General features: G+C 36.1%; 1 protein-coding gene across 1 annotated transcript in view; it reads right to left on the bottom strand.

The window, feature by feature from the left end:
* Nucleotides 1-13,885, bottom strand: part of PIK3C3 (phosphatidylinositol 3-kinase catalytic subunit type 3) — a 60,073-nt gene that overhangs the window by 31,742 nt on the left and 14,446 nt on the right. Inside the window, exons 7-15 of the mRNA XM_088534600.1 lie at nucleotides 11,852-11,923; nucleotides 10,649-10,753; nucleotides 10,247-10,339; nucleotides 8,978-9,163; nucleotides 7,662-7,816; nucleotides 6,496-6,583; nucleotides 5,779-5,846; nucleotides 2,039-2,144; nucleotides 1,069-1,185 (exon numbers count right to left, since the gene is read on the bottom strand). Coding sequence (XP_088390726.1) covers nucleotides 1,069-1,185; nucleotides 2,039-2,144; nucleotides 5,779-5,846; nucleotides 6,496-6,583; nucleotides 7,662-7,816; nucleotides 8,978-9,163; nucleotides 10,247-10,339; nucleotides 10,649-10,753; nucleotides 11,852-11,923 — 990 coding nt within the window. The remainder of the gene's footprint in view (nucleotides 1-1,068; nucleotides 1,186-2,038; nucleotides 2,145-5,778; nucleotides 5,847-6,495; nucleotides 6,584-7,661; nucleotides 7,817-8,977; nucleotides 9,164-10,246; nucleotides 10,340-10,648; nucleotides 10,754-11,851; nucleotides 11,924-13,885) is intronic.

The following is a 13,885-nucleotide window of genomic DNA, read 5'->3' as shown; positions in this document are numbered from 1 at the left end:
TCACAGAAATGTCTCGGTAATTATAAAAGTGCATCTGTTTCCACTATAATGTGCAAGCAAGAAACACATTCTTATGAATTAAACATTCCTCCAAGAACACAATCATTTCCTTTTAGCAATTATATCTTTATTACTGATGCCTAACACCTAAAAAAAAAAATCTTAAAAATTACACAGAACTCAAGTGTTTCTTTTCGTGCAAAAACATACCTCACAGATGTAAAGAAATAAAAGTTGCTGATACTACATTTAAAAAAGACTGAGAAAGTAATTATATATATCTATATATAAATGTATCTATAGAGAAAAAGCATGAACGGAAATCTCTTTGGCATTTCTGCTTTCTCCCCGTATCAGTGTGTCAAGTATATTCTGTAATCATCTTAGGTGAGGCAAAGCATCTTAAACTGAATCTATGACGGAAAGCCTACTCTTTAAGATGCAACCTTTCTACTACACCTGCCCGTCCCATAAAATAAAAGTTTTGCAAGTGAAATCTTGTAACAAATTAGACCTTATTTAATGGAATTTATCTATCCTTGTATAATCTTCACACCATATCAATCTCTGCTCACTTCCCATATGTCGGTAAGATGTTATAGGGGGTATCATTTTTTTCCATGTTTTCTATATCTTCCATTTGCCAAGATGTTTCCCTTAAACCCAAACCCTGTAACATCTAGCTCTTTTACTCAGCCTTTAGTCTGGGCAATGCAGCATCATAGAGATGAGTTATATGTTTACGTGGATTAGTCAGCTGAGCACAGCTCCTCATTCGCTGGCTCACCAAACACACGCAGTAAGTAAACAGGCTATGTGCTTTTGCCCTCAGCATGATAACCAGACCACTAGATAGAAGGCCTCATCTGTCTGTTCCAAACACCAAGTTTCAGAACACGTAGGAACTTCAAGCCATCTAATCCTCTCCCCCAAGCTTAATCCTGCCTGAAATTACTAGAGGGAAGATGCACGCTTAACACATCTCAGTGCTAACAGTTATTAGTGAAAAAATGAGTATTCCAGTCCTCAAATTCTAGACAGAGATAACTCTTCCAATCCTGTACTGACCTTTTTCTTACGATTCCCACTTTCACGCTGCACAGCTTTCATTAGATGAACCAGACGATCTACAAATGTCTGCTGGGCGGCCAACAATGAGCGCATTACTCTGACAGACTTATCACCCTAAGTGAATTAAAAGAAACAAAATTAGCTCTTTGTTCCATAATCATTTTATCTGGAATTTGTTCCTTTAATCCTAGACCTATGGACTTTTAGAAAGTAAGTGAATAGAGATCAATTTCCTTTCAATTTGAAAGATATTTTGTGTAAAACAATCTGAAACATTGTAGCTAGCAAACAATTATCTGACCTACAAGTGCACTTTAATTTGCATGAACAATAATTAGTCGTGAACATCCATGCATGACAGGCTTATTCAACACACCCAAAATAAGTTAGTAAGGATAAGCACAGCAGCACACAATATTCTTACATATCCTAAGAGTCACAGATATTTGAATAACATTGCTAAAATGGGAATTAAGTGTAAAGTGTGAGATGCACTAAAACCAGCAAAGACTGCACATCTGCTCTGTATATCGGCTGTGATTTGGAAGACTTTATTTCTGCTTTCCTCCTCATTGCTTCAGCACCCTCTGCTGCTGATATACCAAACAGCACTGGTTTGGAATATAAAAGACAGGCTTATCTTCTCTCCTTCCTGCACTTCCCAAGCTTGCACTGCAAGGCCAAGTGCTTCCAGTGAAGAAACACTTATTGAAACAGACTGATAACAAAAGGCAGAGGATTTTAAAATGTATTCATCGTAAGGTGACGTGAAAGCAAAAAAGGTGAAGTTCTCAAAACTTCCTCGCATCTTTCAGTAAAGTTACTGTTTCACCATAGTGAATATTCTAAGAAAACTGTAAGTTTCGTAGATTTTAAATGCAGGACTGTTCTTCTCCTAGGCAATTCTGCCTTTTTAAAAGGATGGCTCATCCCAAGCCATTAGGTATTTCCTTACACAAAGCATTACCTTTAGCAAAGCCTGGCTGAATCTTCTCATCACATTTAAGTACATTTCATGGGTCTTGGGGTCCCTCTGCTGAGTATCTTGGTCTTCACACTCCACTATTACATACCTGCAGCATAAACACAAGCCAAAGAATGTAATTTTTGAATGAAATATAGTAGCCTTCTACTATAAATACAGAGCTAAATGAAGTCACTCGTCAGTTCAATCTACCTTAACCTTGTGGAGATCTCACGAAGTCCTCAAAATTGCACCGTCAGACAAGTTCTGGCTTAGATACGGAGAACTAACAGTTTGAGGACTTTGACTTACACCAAAGGGACAACAGGACAAGACCCAAAACAATCAGTACAAACAGGGGGAGCAGGTATTCCACTAACCTACAGTCCAAGCATAATAGGGAGGCTAGAAACAACTAAGTGCACCTGCAAAAGCAAAATCACACATTACCTGCGTGAGATTCTGGCATTGTGCTGCCAGCAGTAACATTGAAAGACACCTGACTGACCCCTATAAAGCTCTATAAGGTCTATATTCTGAAATAAGATTCATTTCTAACTTTCGTAGCTGAATCAAAATTTTAAGTCAATTTAAGATTGCTATACTGACACTTTAGTTTGAGCAGTTGATAAAAACTTCCTCAAAAAGCTTTTAGGCTTGTTTCTATCCACAACAGCAAAAACGCAAAGCGAAGATCTTCCTTCTGTTGCACATCATCCTATAGCATTGCCCAAGAAAAGTTAAGCATGTTATTCTTCAATAAAGAAATTATCAAGTCGGTCTTTCAAACACTGCATTTTGATTCGCAAGAGGCTACACACAGAAGTAACATGTTTTTTCACAAATGGTTAGAATTATTCTTCCCTTATGTGCTTACACAGCATTTGTTTTCAGTCAATTATGGTAGAAGATTGGAGTCTGCTTTTATTTGGAACCGAAAGAAAAAAATGCAATGTTTGCTCTCCTGCACTGGTGGTATTTGAAAGGGTAAGATGACTTGCTGTGAAAACACAGCATTGGTTTATCTGGACTCTTTTGCAAGTGTTAAAGAATGATGACAGAAAAAGGCTGAATCAAAAAAAATATATATAGATAACTAAAAGGAAGGTCAGCAAAACTCTATGTTGATTTCATACTGATTTCAGTTCCGCTGAAATCAGTATAAATTTCCGTTCAGTATAGCAAAAGATGTCAATATATCCTGTATTGCTACTTTAAATTATAGGTTGGAAAATTCCTGGTGGATACTTAGAAGTCGAATGAAAGTCAGTCAGTTGTCTACAGTTTACATCAATAACAACGCCTCTTCTCCATAATCCAAACCTCCTTCCTCCCCAAAACAAAGAGAAAATCTAGAAGGAACATCAGTTTGATAGCTAACTGAAAGAGCTGCAAGCATACACATTTCTGGGCTGTATGGATATGTTACAGAGGTAGATTTTACTGTTTCTTTGGTTTCTTTCAAAACAAATAATTAAGGTTTGTATGCACAAAAAAGGAGATTTTATTTTTCATATTGACCTAAAAACTCTAGAAGAATCAGTTAAAATATTAACTTTGTGCTTGTCAAATATTACTAAGCTCATTTCTGAATACGCTTAACACCTTCAATACACATTAAAACATGGCATAAGTATCTCCTTTCATGAGTAATATTATCTCAATAAAACTTGTAACTAGAGGTTACTTCTGAAACTTTATTGATTCATTGTCCTACAGTATTGCACAACTAAAAATGACACATTAGATGGCATTAATAGAAGTATAAAAATCTAAAAGTGTGGATTTGCAAAGTCTATGCACCAAAAGTTCAAGGAAAATAACAAGTAATGAATTGAAGTCAGCTATTTCCATCTTTCCTCATGAAAAAGGATAAATAAATAAGAAAAAAATAAACCTTTAAACAATTCTTCAGGAAGTGAACAATTCTTTAGGAACTTATACCTCCAAAGACGAGAATGAAAAATAAACAGCTGTGACCTCTGCAGGCACTGTGAAAGCATAAGGTTAGGACAGCTTTAGAATGGAAAGTGAATAAGGTTGAAATTTCAAGGGTTACTCTACTTTTTCCATTGGTTATTTTAGGTGCATGCTGTGCCTGGACAGTCGAAACAAGCAATTGATCAGCACCCAAGAGGATTTATGGCTGCATCAGCTCTAACAGTGGCTGCAATGTTTGTATTTTGTCACTGAGAAATTGAGATGTCTGGAAAGAAAACAAAGAATGAATGGACTGCTTCGGAGTCTTTTGTTTGTTTTTATTTTGCAGTCAGAAGACAAAAACTTTAGAGTAAATACTTCTAAACTTTCTGTACACTAAATGTCTGAGGTGATGCTAAAATATAAGTGCTTTGTTTAAATCAAGGTGTTAGCTGAGGAAAAACTTGTAACAGAGCTGAACTAATTCCGAAAAAATTTCAACTTTGCTCATCATGTCACAGATGAAGGCTAATCTAACAACATTTAACTTAAAAAAAAAAAAAAAAAACTGACTAGGTCAAATATCTGGTTTCTATCCATATCAATCCAGCCGCAATTATTTTGATTAAATATCTTTATTATTCTAACCATTAGCTTTGCAAATATTTATATTTGCATACTAAGGAACTGTCATTAAATCATACACTTAAATGTTTTAACTTCAAATTGTTGAGAAAACAAAGATAAAACAAGAAAAGATGGATTTACAAATGGATTCACTCTCAGGGTAGATTAGGATTCTTAAGTTTTTTTATATATATATATAAATCAGTGGAAATTTATTTTGTTACATCACAACCAATTTGAAATTCACAGAGTATCTGTGGATAATATAACTCACATATGAAGTGTATGAACGTTTTTATTCATTATTAGAGGTTTCTAAAAGGATATAAATGACAGTCATTTGACTAAATTCTAGCTGCATAAAAGACATCTAAGATGTCCTTTGAGATATATATGTGAACATATGTGCATATATACACACATTTGTTTTTATACATACACACATGTTTGTGTGGGTTTCTGGAGTACAGCTGTATTCATCTCACTTTCTTAAAATGAGGTAAGATGAAAATTCAGCTCTGGAAATACTCCATTAAGTAAAAAGGGTATGAAGGTGAGTTTATGCAACTAACTTTACTCCTAAATAGCAGAAGAAATACAAGATTCTGAAGAGTCATCTTACCTTTTCACTATTTAGATGAACTAACTGCAGCTAAAGTATCCCCTTAGGAAAACACATCTACAATGACATTTTGTTTGTGCTCATAACATACTCATAAATGGAATCTAAAAAAAAAAAAATCAGATTATCAAAGTAGGCTTAGAGTGCTTTATGATCTCTCATAAAATACACTCTTGATATAAAGTGGCTAAATTTAATTCTCTAACCCACATTATGAAAAAGTATGAACACAAACCAAATGTAAAAGTAGATCAGAAGATGAGCTTATTTCCTCCCCGCCACCACAAACTAATTGAATGATGATTCAAACCATACAGTGAGCAATTTTTTTCCTCTTTTTTCATCACTGTGTAATTAATGCCTTGCTAAAGACCGGTGTGCATACTTTAAAGAGCGAGTGCACTCCTTTTACTAATCATTCTGTTTGCCTCTGTGCTATTGTTTTAAACCTACTACTTCATCTTGCCAGAAATAAATACTTTAAAGTTCTCTTTTGTTGGGCACCCTTTTGGGTATTACAGCCTTGATTTCAAGAAGCCGTTCGGATATTATAAATAAATAGTTTCAAACATACCAGTATAAGTAGTTTGCCAACGTGGAATTTTTGCATGCTCGTGATATCAAGAAAGTGCAAAGATCTTGCTAAAGGGATTTAAGGAAGACAAAATTAAGTTATATAAGAAATCTGAGCACTTGAAAGAGACACAAAGTAAATTAAAAACTCCCTGCAATTTTGCAGAGGATTTTAAGAAAATAATTTTCTCTTAAAGGCCTCATCTAATCTGACCTAATATAAGGTCATATTATTTTTAATATTTCTCTAAAAAATCTAGCAGCAACACTACAGAAAAAGTTTGTCTGTACAGTAAAATAGTTACAAACACTGTGTAGATATATGGTAATTTCCAACTATAAACCTTTAATATAATATACTATAGATGGACATTTTACATTTTCCAATTAACTAACTGAACATGAGATTAAACTATATTTTGACAACTATCTTTACTCCATCTTCTCCTCCCTCAAGTTCCATTTTTATCACTCAGTTTCTATGAAAAGCAGAAAAGTAAAATCCATAGCTCTAGGACTGAAAAGCTTGAAATCAAGCTCTAGGAATAACAGACTGCAGGGATTAATATAGTTGGATAACTGCTTTCCACACATTTTTTCTCCTAAAAATACCTCAGCTATATGCAACTATTACTATCTAATGCATGTGTGACAGCTTTCTGTAAAAGGGAGCACTTTCCCATTACGGAAAACAAAGGTACCAAAGCATCTGACTTACATCAAGGTTTTCATTGTCTGCAAGCTCCTTTGTCTTAGAAGTAAGAGGTGGTGAAGAAACAGGAGGAATTGGACTCATGATCTGGGAACTACAAATAAAGGAAAACATATAATTAACATATTGCAAAGTTCTTGTTGCATGCTAGAACAGCAATGCATTTCACTTCCCACGGTATACTAAATTCGAAAAACTAAGAGAAGTATCTTCAAAGAAATGGAAGACAAAGTGCGTGATCAGCAGTTACAAAAGCTGCTGCCCCTCCCTGGAAAACAGCAAAGAAATCTGTTTGCAATGCCAGGATAACTACGTTGTTTGTTTATAGCTGTGAAGAACATTCACTCACACTGAACTTAGTATTTTGCTTTCAACTTCTGTAGAAAATAGGCAGATATTCACAGAGATTTAGCAAATCCAAGGGTTCAGTATAAGCTTTTTTAAAATACAGTTTTATGATGAAATTTCTAATATATAACACCTGCAAGCACTCGATTCTGCAATGCGACTGCATGCAACAGAGTAAGCAAACTCAATGCTTGCTAGGCAAAATTTCTGCACAGTAGATTTATTTGATAGGAAGCAATCAAGCAGGTTTATTAATGTCTATGAAGCATCAAAACCTCAAAAAATACTACGCATCCCGACTCTGCAGGATCAATGCAGAGCAGAACAGTTGCAATAGGAACAGCATATACTAGGGACTTCAGTGATTAGATACTGAAATTAAGACTTGAAGCCTTGGAAATCTGTACCAAGTATTCCCAGGGAGTTCAAACTGAGAACTCTGTTTAATCAAGTTTGTTTGTGCCTTACTTAATACTGCATTAATCAAATGTTTGGGGCTTTCTTTTATATTCCTGGAGGAAGTAAATGTGCTGCCCAGTTCGTTTGTGTTCACAGGACTCTTCCTCTTCTTTTGAAGCAACAGGAAAAGAAAACTTGCCAGCTCAGACTCCAGAAAGCTCTTAGATCAAGATTTTTGTGTAACAATCTGATTAATGGGAAAATAGATTCTGTGAAAGCTCAGAGGTTAAATATATTTTACATCAGTGCTCCAGATTATAAAGTCTCAATGTCAAATATGCATTAGTCCCTACAAGCAAAAAAGAATTCCAGGGCTAACAACATCAGCTACTACTGCTCTTTCATTTCAAATTCTAGTTTTTTACCTTTCTATTTCTGCACTGCTGGTTCCAGACGTGCTCATGTTCTCAGACATGGAGCCCTGACTGTCCTTCTTGCTCGGTTCCAGCCCATTCTTTATGTCATCAAAGTTTTCGTACTTCAGTGCCTGGACTAGCTGTAACAGGTACATCAGCAAATCCTCAGGGAAGAAAAAAGAAAAGAAATTGAAGAGTCAGTCAAAACCGCTTGGAACTCTCACATTTTCAAAACTCCATCTGAAGAGCAACTTTGAGGAAGCAGAAATAAGGTCTCACTAGCAAGTGAAATATACTACCGAAAAACTAGTCCATGATGAACACTCACTCACAAAAGATACTCAGTTCTTATTTCAAGAACTTCTACATTACTGAGAAGCTGTAAATGCTAATAATAAGGGGGGGATATATGCAATGCTACTGCTCCTTTAGAATATTCTTTAGTTACGCTGCCTTACTTGCTTCCAGCACCCATAAACCAAACTTTTCAGTTGTGACTTCTGAGAACAGAATTCCAACACAAAGTCTGGACAAGGATACCAAGAATTCACATTCGTCTATGCACCATCACGTATTTCTTTTGATAGGATATTGGGATTTATTACCAGTTATCTGAGACTGAAAAATTATTTTTATAACTTATTTTTAATGAATATGTTCCCTCTGCTATTACACCTGGTAATTTATTTGCCCTCAGTGTTTTGCAAAATGTGCGTTTACATCAACGCATTACCTTGACTGTTGAGGAAGGTTTGCTAAAATTATAGTTATTTGTATTCCCTATTTTCACCCTTACTGATTGAAAAGTTACAATGATATCTTCCAAGTATTATTTTTACTGTCAAAAGCTATTTTCCGAGTATTTATTTTTTATTGTCAAAAGAAAATAAAATACATGGCAATTATAACCTAGCTTCACTTGAAGTGGCCTATATTTCCAAATCACAGCTCATCACATCTATCAGTATGCCATTAGAAATGCCTTATTTTCACAGATGATTCTTTATTCTTAAAAGAAAATAGTATAATGATGTACTACTTCAGATTTACCAAATTTGTTGGAAAACTTTTGTATACTAGAGTTTATCACTGGTAGAATACATGGCTATTTGAGCCTTTTTGTCAAAAAACAGCTATCAATAAATGCCACTTTTATATCAGGAAAACTCCATATGGCAAAGAACTTTTAATAAACAGTCTCATATTGAAGTTTTTCAGTTTGCTCTGACTACTATTTTCACTTAACGCATTAGAAAACTTTTGAAGTACTTGGTAATATTCTAAAAAACTGTGTTGCAGGCATTAACTCCCAGAATAACGAATACCTCGTCATCAGCCTGCTGCAGCCGAGCGACAGCGTATCGCCGCACCGTGGGGTTGGTGAAGTGGGAGGACAGAAGCTCTAGAGAGTCCTCCACATCCATGGGCTTCCACTTCCCCAGCAGCTCTAACGCCTGCTTTGCCTCCTGCGGGAGGTCCCAGTTGACACATTTTAAGAATTTTGTCAAGGCCTAGAAAGACCGAAATTGGATAAGTTATCTATGTTAACACAGGAGTGAACAATCATTTTGAGAAATTGATGTTTCAAGTCAAGGCAAAATTAGATTCAGGCTATGTTTACATAAGCATACTATAGAGTATTTACTAAATGCCTACTTCATGTCCAAATCCTGCTGAGGTACCTTCCAAGTTAATATGATGCTGTACAGAACACTTCTCGCATAAACTTATGGAAATTTATTAACATCTACCACAACATTTTTCCAGTTTTAAGAGGAGGATTGACAGGAATCATCAGTAAACCAAAAGATGACACTAAGTCTTTTACCAATCCCATTTGAGGATCACAAGCCACAGAGGTCAATTCTAAGATGCCACCAAGATACAGAGAATACTTAATGCTGCCATTTGCTTTATGATCTTATACTGTGAAAAAAGGTGAGAGAAAATAGCTTGCTAGACATGGCTTACTAATTTATCCCACTTGTGTTAAATGCTTCAAAAATAAAATCAAAAACTTAAAATCTCAACTGGTTAACCATCAACAGTAGCACGGCACACTCTCTCACCTTTGTTGACAAGCACTGATTGTGGAACAGCTGGTCAGTTTAATGTTTGCTATTTGATTGCTTTAATATATTTTGAAAAGTGGCATCTGAATTATCACACAGTAAAATGTAAGGTCAATGGTTACTGCTATACCACTGTTACCTAAAAAGTGTCGACTGCTGTGTGATTAATTAGGGTTTTTGGTGTACTAGCGCACACACTGGTAATGCAAATGCTTGTCTAAAAGAGAGAAAAGCTATCACTTTTTATCATTCTCTGCTGAAGAAAAATTGGAAACAATAGTATTTTAAACAGTCAGTCGGGATGTGTAGGAAGACTTCCTGTAAGAATAGTCGGTTACTACGATTTTCAAGGAAAAGAGTCACTAATTGTGAATCAATAAAAATGTACAAAAAAAATCTTGATTGGCTTCTGACACATTGAAGCTCTATCTCTGCAAGAACAGAACATAATGAAAACTGGAGCTAGATAAAACAAGACACTATTTCTTACATTAATACATCTCCTGAAGAGAACCAACTTACCTTCTCCTGATTGGTAAGGTAGTACCTGAATTTCCAAACTAGATCCTGTTCCTCATATGTTAGCTGCTTTGTTGGTGGGTAACTCACTATGATCTAATAAAGAAACAGTGCAAAAGAGAATGTGAACAGGTGAACATTAAGTTAAAGCACAATACTGAAAACATGGTTAGAAAAAACCTCTCCAGCACCACACACATCTCAAGCTGTCACAGAGGGACTTCTCAGCTGAGGTTGAATGAACTGGAAATGTAAGCAAACATGAACATTTCTAGGATGATTAGTAATGCCAAGACATTTCTGAATTAGTGATTTTCTTGGAGCTGAGAATTTTATTTACTTCAGATTGTCAAAACACAGGAATACCAAAAAAAAATTCTGATAAAATTGGAGATAGTGACTTACATTAAGCTGATCTCGCGTAGCTGCATTAGGTTTGAGATCATGGTCAGAAGGCCCACTTCTTAAGCTCCGAGCAAGCTTGTGATGTTTGCTTTCTACCAAGTTCTCCTGAAGGCAGAGGATAAGTTAGCAGTTATAAGTATTTCTACTACGGAGAAAATTACTGCTGAAATGAAGCTGTTTAGCAAAGACTCACCAGTGCCTTGAATAATGCATGGCAGCTGAAATTTACACCTAGAACTACAGCATCTTCTGGATTTAATTTTTTTGAAGAAACTTTCACAAATACGTTCTCTTACTCCATAAAACTACATAAATACATGTATATATTTAAAATTTCACACAGTTACAAGCCCTACCTTGCCTTTGGGTTAATTGCTGCAAAATGCAAGTGTTTCAGTCAACAAATCTGTGATTTAGACAGCACTCAAACGTGCTAGCCCCTTTGCAAACATGTTTAGCATGATGTTTGCAGTCCAAAGCTTTGTATGCAAGAAAAACCTTTTCAAAAAAATTCCCACTGTTAATACCATGTTAGCAACAGTAGGAGCAACAATAGGAGCCACAGTGTCAACAAGATTTCAGCAGCCAAGGCAGTTTTCAGCATTGTCAGACTTGCTCTTGCAGTGTTAGATTACACAGTGCTCAAAACAGTGTTGCCAGGAAAGCCCACTTACATTAAGGTTCCCAAAGCTGCCAATACCAGTCCCACTGAATTGGCATCCACAATAATGGAAATCTTTTCTAGAACTGTACTTAGGCACTGTCTACACAAAAGACAACACACAAGAGAGTGTAGGGAGAAAATATTTTAACAAATTAGGTGATGAAGAGTTACTGCAGCTTCTAATGTTCCTTTCTCTTCTTCAGCTCCCTCCTACCTTACATTCCCACCCCCTGACCTCTCTTGCTAAATATCCTTCTCTGCTTTCCTACACCTCAGAAATAAGCATATTGGGTAAGGAAAGAAGAAGACAGAAAAATACTGGGTAAGGAAAGAAGACAGAAAAAGTGTTAAGTCAATTATTACATATTAATCTAGCAGGAAAAGTTGAACCCACTGATACTTTCAAATGGTGAGATAAATATTTCCATTGGCCTTTTAGACTGTTCAGGAGAATAATACTGACAAGCGTTCACCTCTCATTTATGCAGAATTTGCAGAAGTACAACAATATGGACTGCATTACATGTATCATCACTTACCATAGACATCTGAGGGTCTGGAATCTTAACAATTTCAGAACTTGTTAAAATTGGAGATGACTCATCACCATCCTGCGTAACAACAAGTTAGAGGCACATTAAACGTCTTGCATTTTAGTGGAAAAATCTACGTATTGTGCACTATACTATGCAAAAAAAAAAAAAAAAAAAAGTAACTACACATTGTTTTCTCTTCACAGGTGTAAAAAGGGAAAAAAAAAATATAAGAAATGGATTTTTTTTTTTCCCATATCAGTTTTTGTCAGACAACAGACAGGTAGCAATGCAGATGAAAGGTCATCCAAGGAGATGCCACTTCACAATTCACTAGTATGCTAGAAAAGAAAGAAGCAAGTGAGGAATTTTACCCTTAGCATTACATATTGTTCTGAAAGCACAAAATCAAAACAGGGTCCAGTTCTCAGTGAATTAAGATAATTTTCAAGAAATAGAAATCACAGCAAAAGTGAAACATAAAGGTTCTTCCAAATGCATCTGCCCATGAGCATGTGTCTATCGATTGCAGGTTCAACACAGGATGCATCCCAGTTGCTTCTGGGAACTCAAGCTGTCCAGATCTGCAGCACTAACACAGAAACCTAACAGGTTTTCTACAGGTAGCCCTGCCCTGCTGCTGAGTAACTGGAAGAAGCTACAGGTTTCTGGTCTGAATGAGGCAGAAGGGGGATAGAAATAAAACAAAACAAGCCCCCAAGTCCACAACACACACCACCAGAAGACAAAAGCAGCAACACCATTACCACCTTTTCCACTCACATTTGCAGTTTCTATCTTACTCCAGAAGTGTAACCAAGCATTACTCGACATGACGTACAGGATGGTTCATTTAAAAGGCAGTATAAAAAGGCAAAATAGAAGAAACATGGCATAATATGTTTTATGGACGTTTTAGTTTTGTTGTCATTTATTTTGGTATCATTTCCAGAGTACATCCTAATAAAAAGATCTCATGCCAGCAAAGTCAGTAGATTGATGATGGGCCCAATGCACAGTTGAAAGGCAAGTAGGCACTGAAGATACAAATCAGGTGTCTGCAGGAATTATTTTCTGAAGCACCTAATCTACGTTTTTACCTTTGAAAAATCTGCCCTAAGGATTTAATCAAAAGGCTACTGTCAACACTGAGTCTTCCTACTGATTTGGACAGGCTTAGATGAGATCTTTAATATTCAGTGTGTCAGCTCTTTGCACAGTTTCCTGGAAATGTGGAATGTGTATGTAAAACAGGAATGTGTATGGAGAGGAAAAAGAACTGGCAGAACTGGTACAGAGACGCAGCTTTAACTGATAAATTCTTGTAAAATGTAGAAGTTACCAGGCCAGGAGATGCTCAATGAGAAATACACTGATAGAGTATCTTTCAAACACATAATTACAACAACGTAAAGCAGTTCTATTGAACATTTATTCCACAGAAATATATTTTTAAATATCAAATTTTCTGTCCAAAGCAGAAATTTTGACCTAAATCGCTATAATCTGCTAGATTTGCTGCCTCCCTTCTTTTCCTCCCCCCCCCCACCCTTGGCTTTTCCAATCATGTGTGTCATGGTAGCTTTGCTTTATACCCCTTCCCCCAGAATAAACCCATTTAATGGCAAGAGATGACAGACTGATTTCTACTAGTCTTCTACCTACAAATAGATTATTCTCTCAGTCAAGCTATAGTAGGGCTACTTTATAAAGCAAGGCCCAAATACAAAAGCTGACAAGGTTCCACTCAGGGCAGAGATATAAAAGTTCTGCACAAAAGCAGTGGATTCACTAGTAACTAAGAAATGCTCAAATTCCTGCTGGAGCCTTTAAGAAATGCATATCCCATGTGGATTCCCTGATAAATAATGATGTCCATTCTACAGCATCCTTCCTGTAGCAAAAACATTCGGATAAAACTGGCAGCTGAAATAGTCTGACAAAGCTTTTAAGTCTGTAAAAACAGGGTAGCTACCACACAAAGCTACTGTGCATGCAAGCATGATTGCTAATTCAGAACTTACTAGAATTAGGATGACA

The sequence above is a fragment of the Tinamus guttatus genome, unplaced genomic scaffold, assembly GCF_059628265.1.
Source record: "Tinamus guttatus ecotype Peru unplaced genomic scaffold, ASM5962826v1 Tinamus_guttatus_pri_ptg000578l, whole genome shotgun sequence".
NCBI lineage: Eukaryota > Metazoa > Chordata > Aves > Tinamiformes > Tinamidae > Tinamus > Tinamus guttatus.
This window is presented reverse-complemented; position numbering and strand designations above follow the sequence as displayed.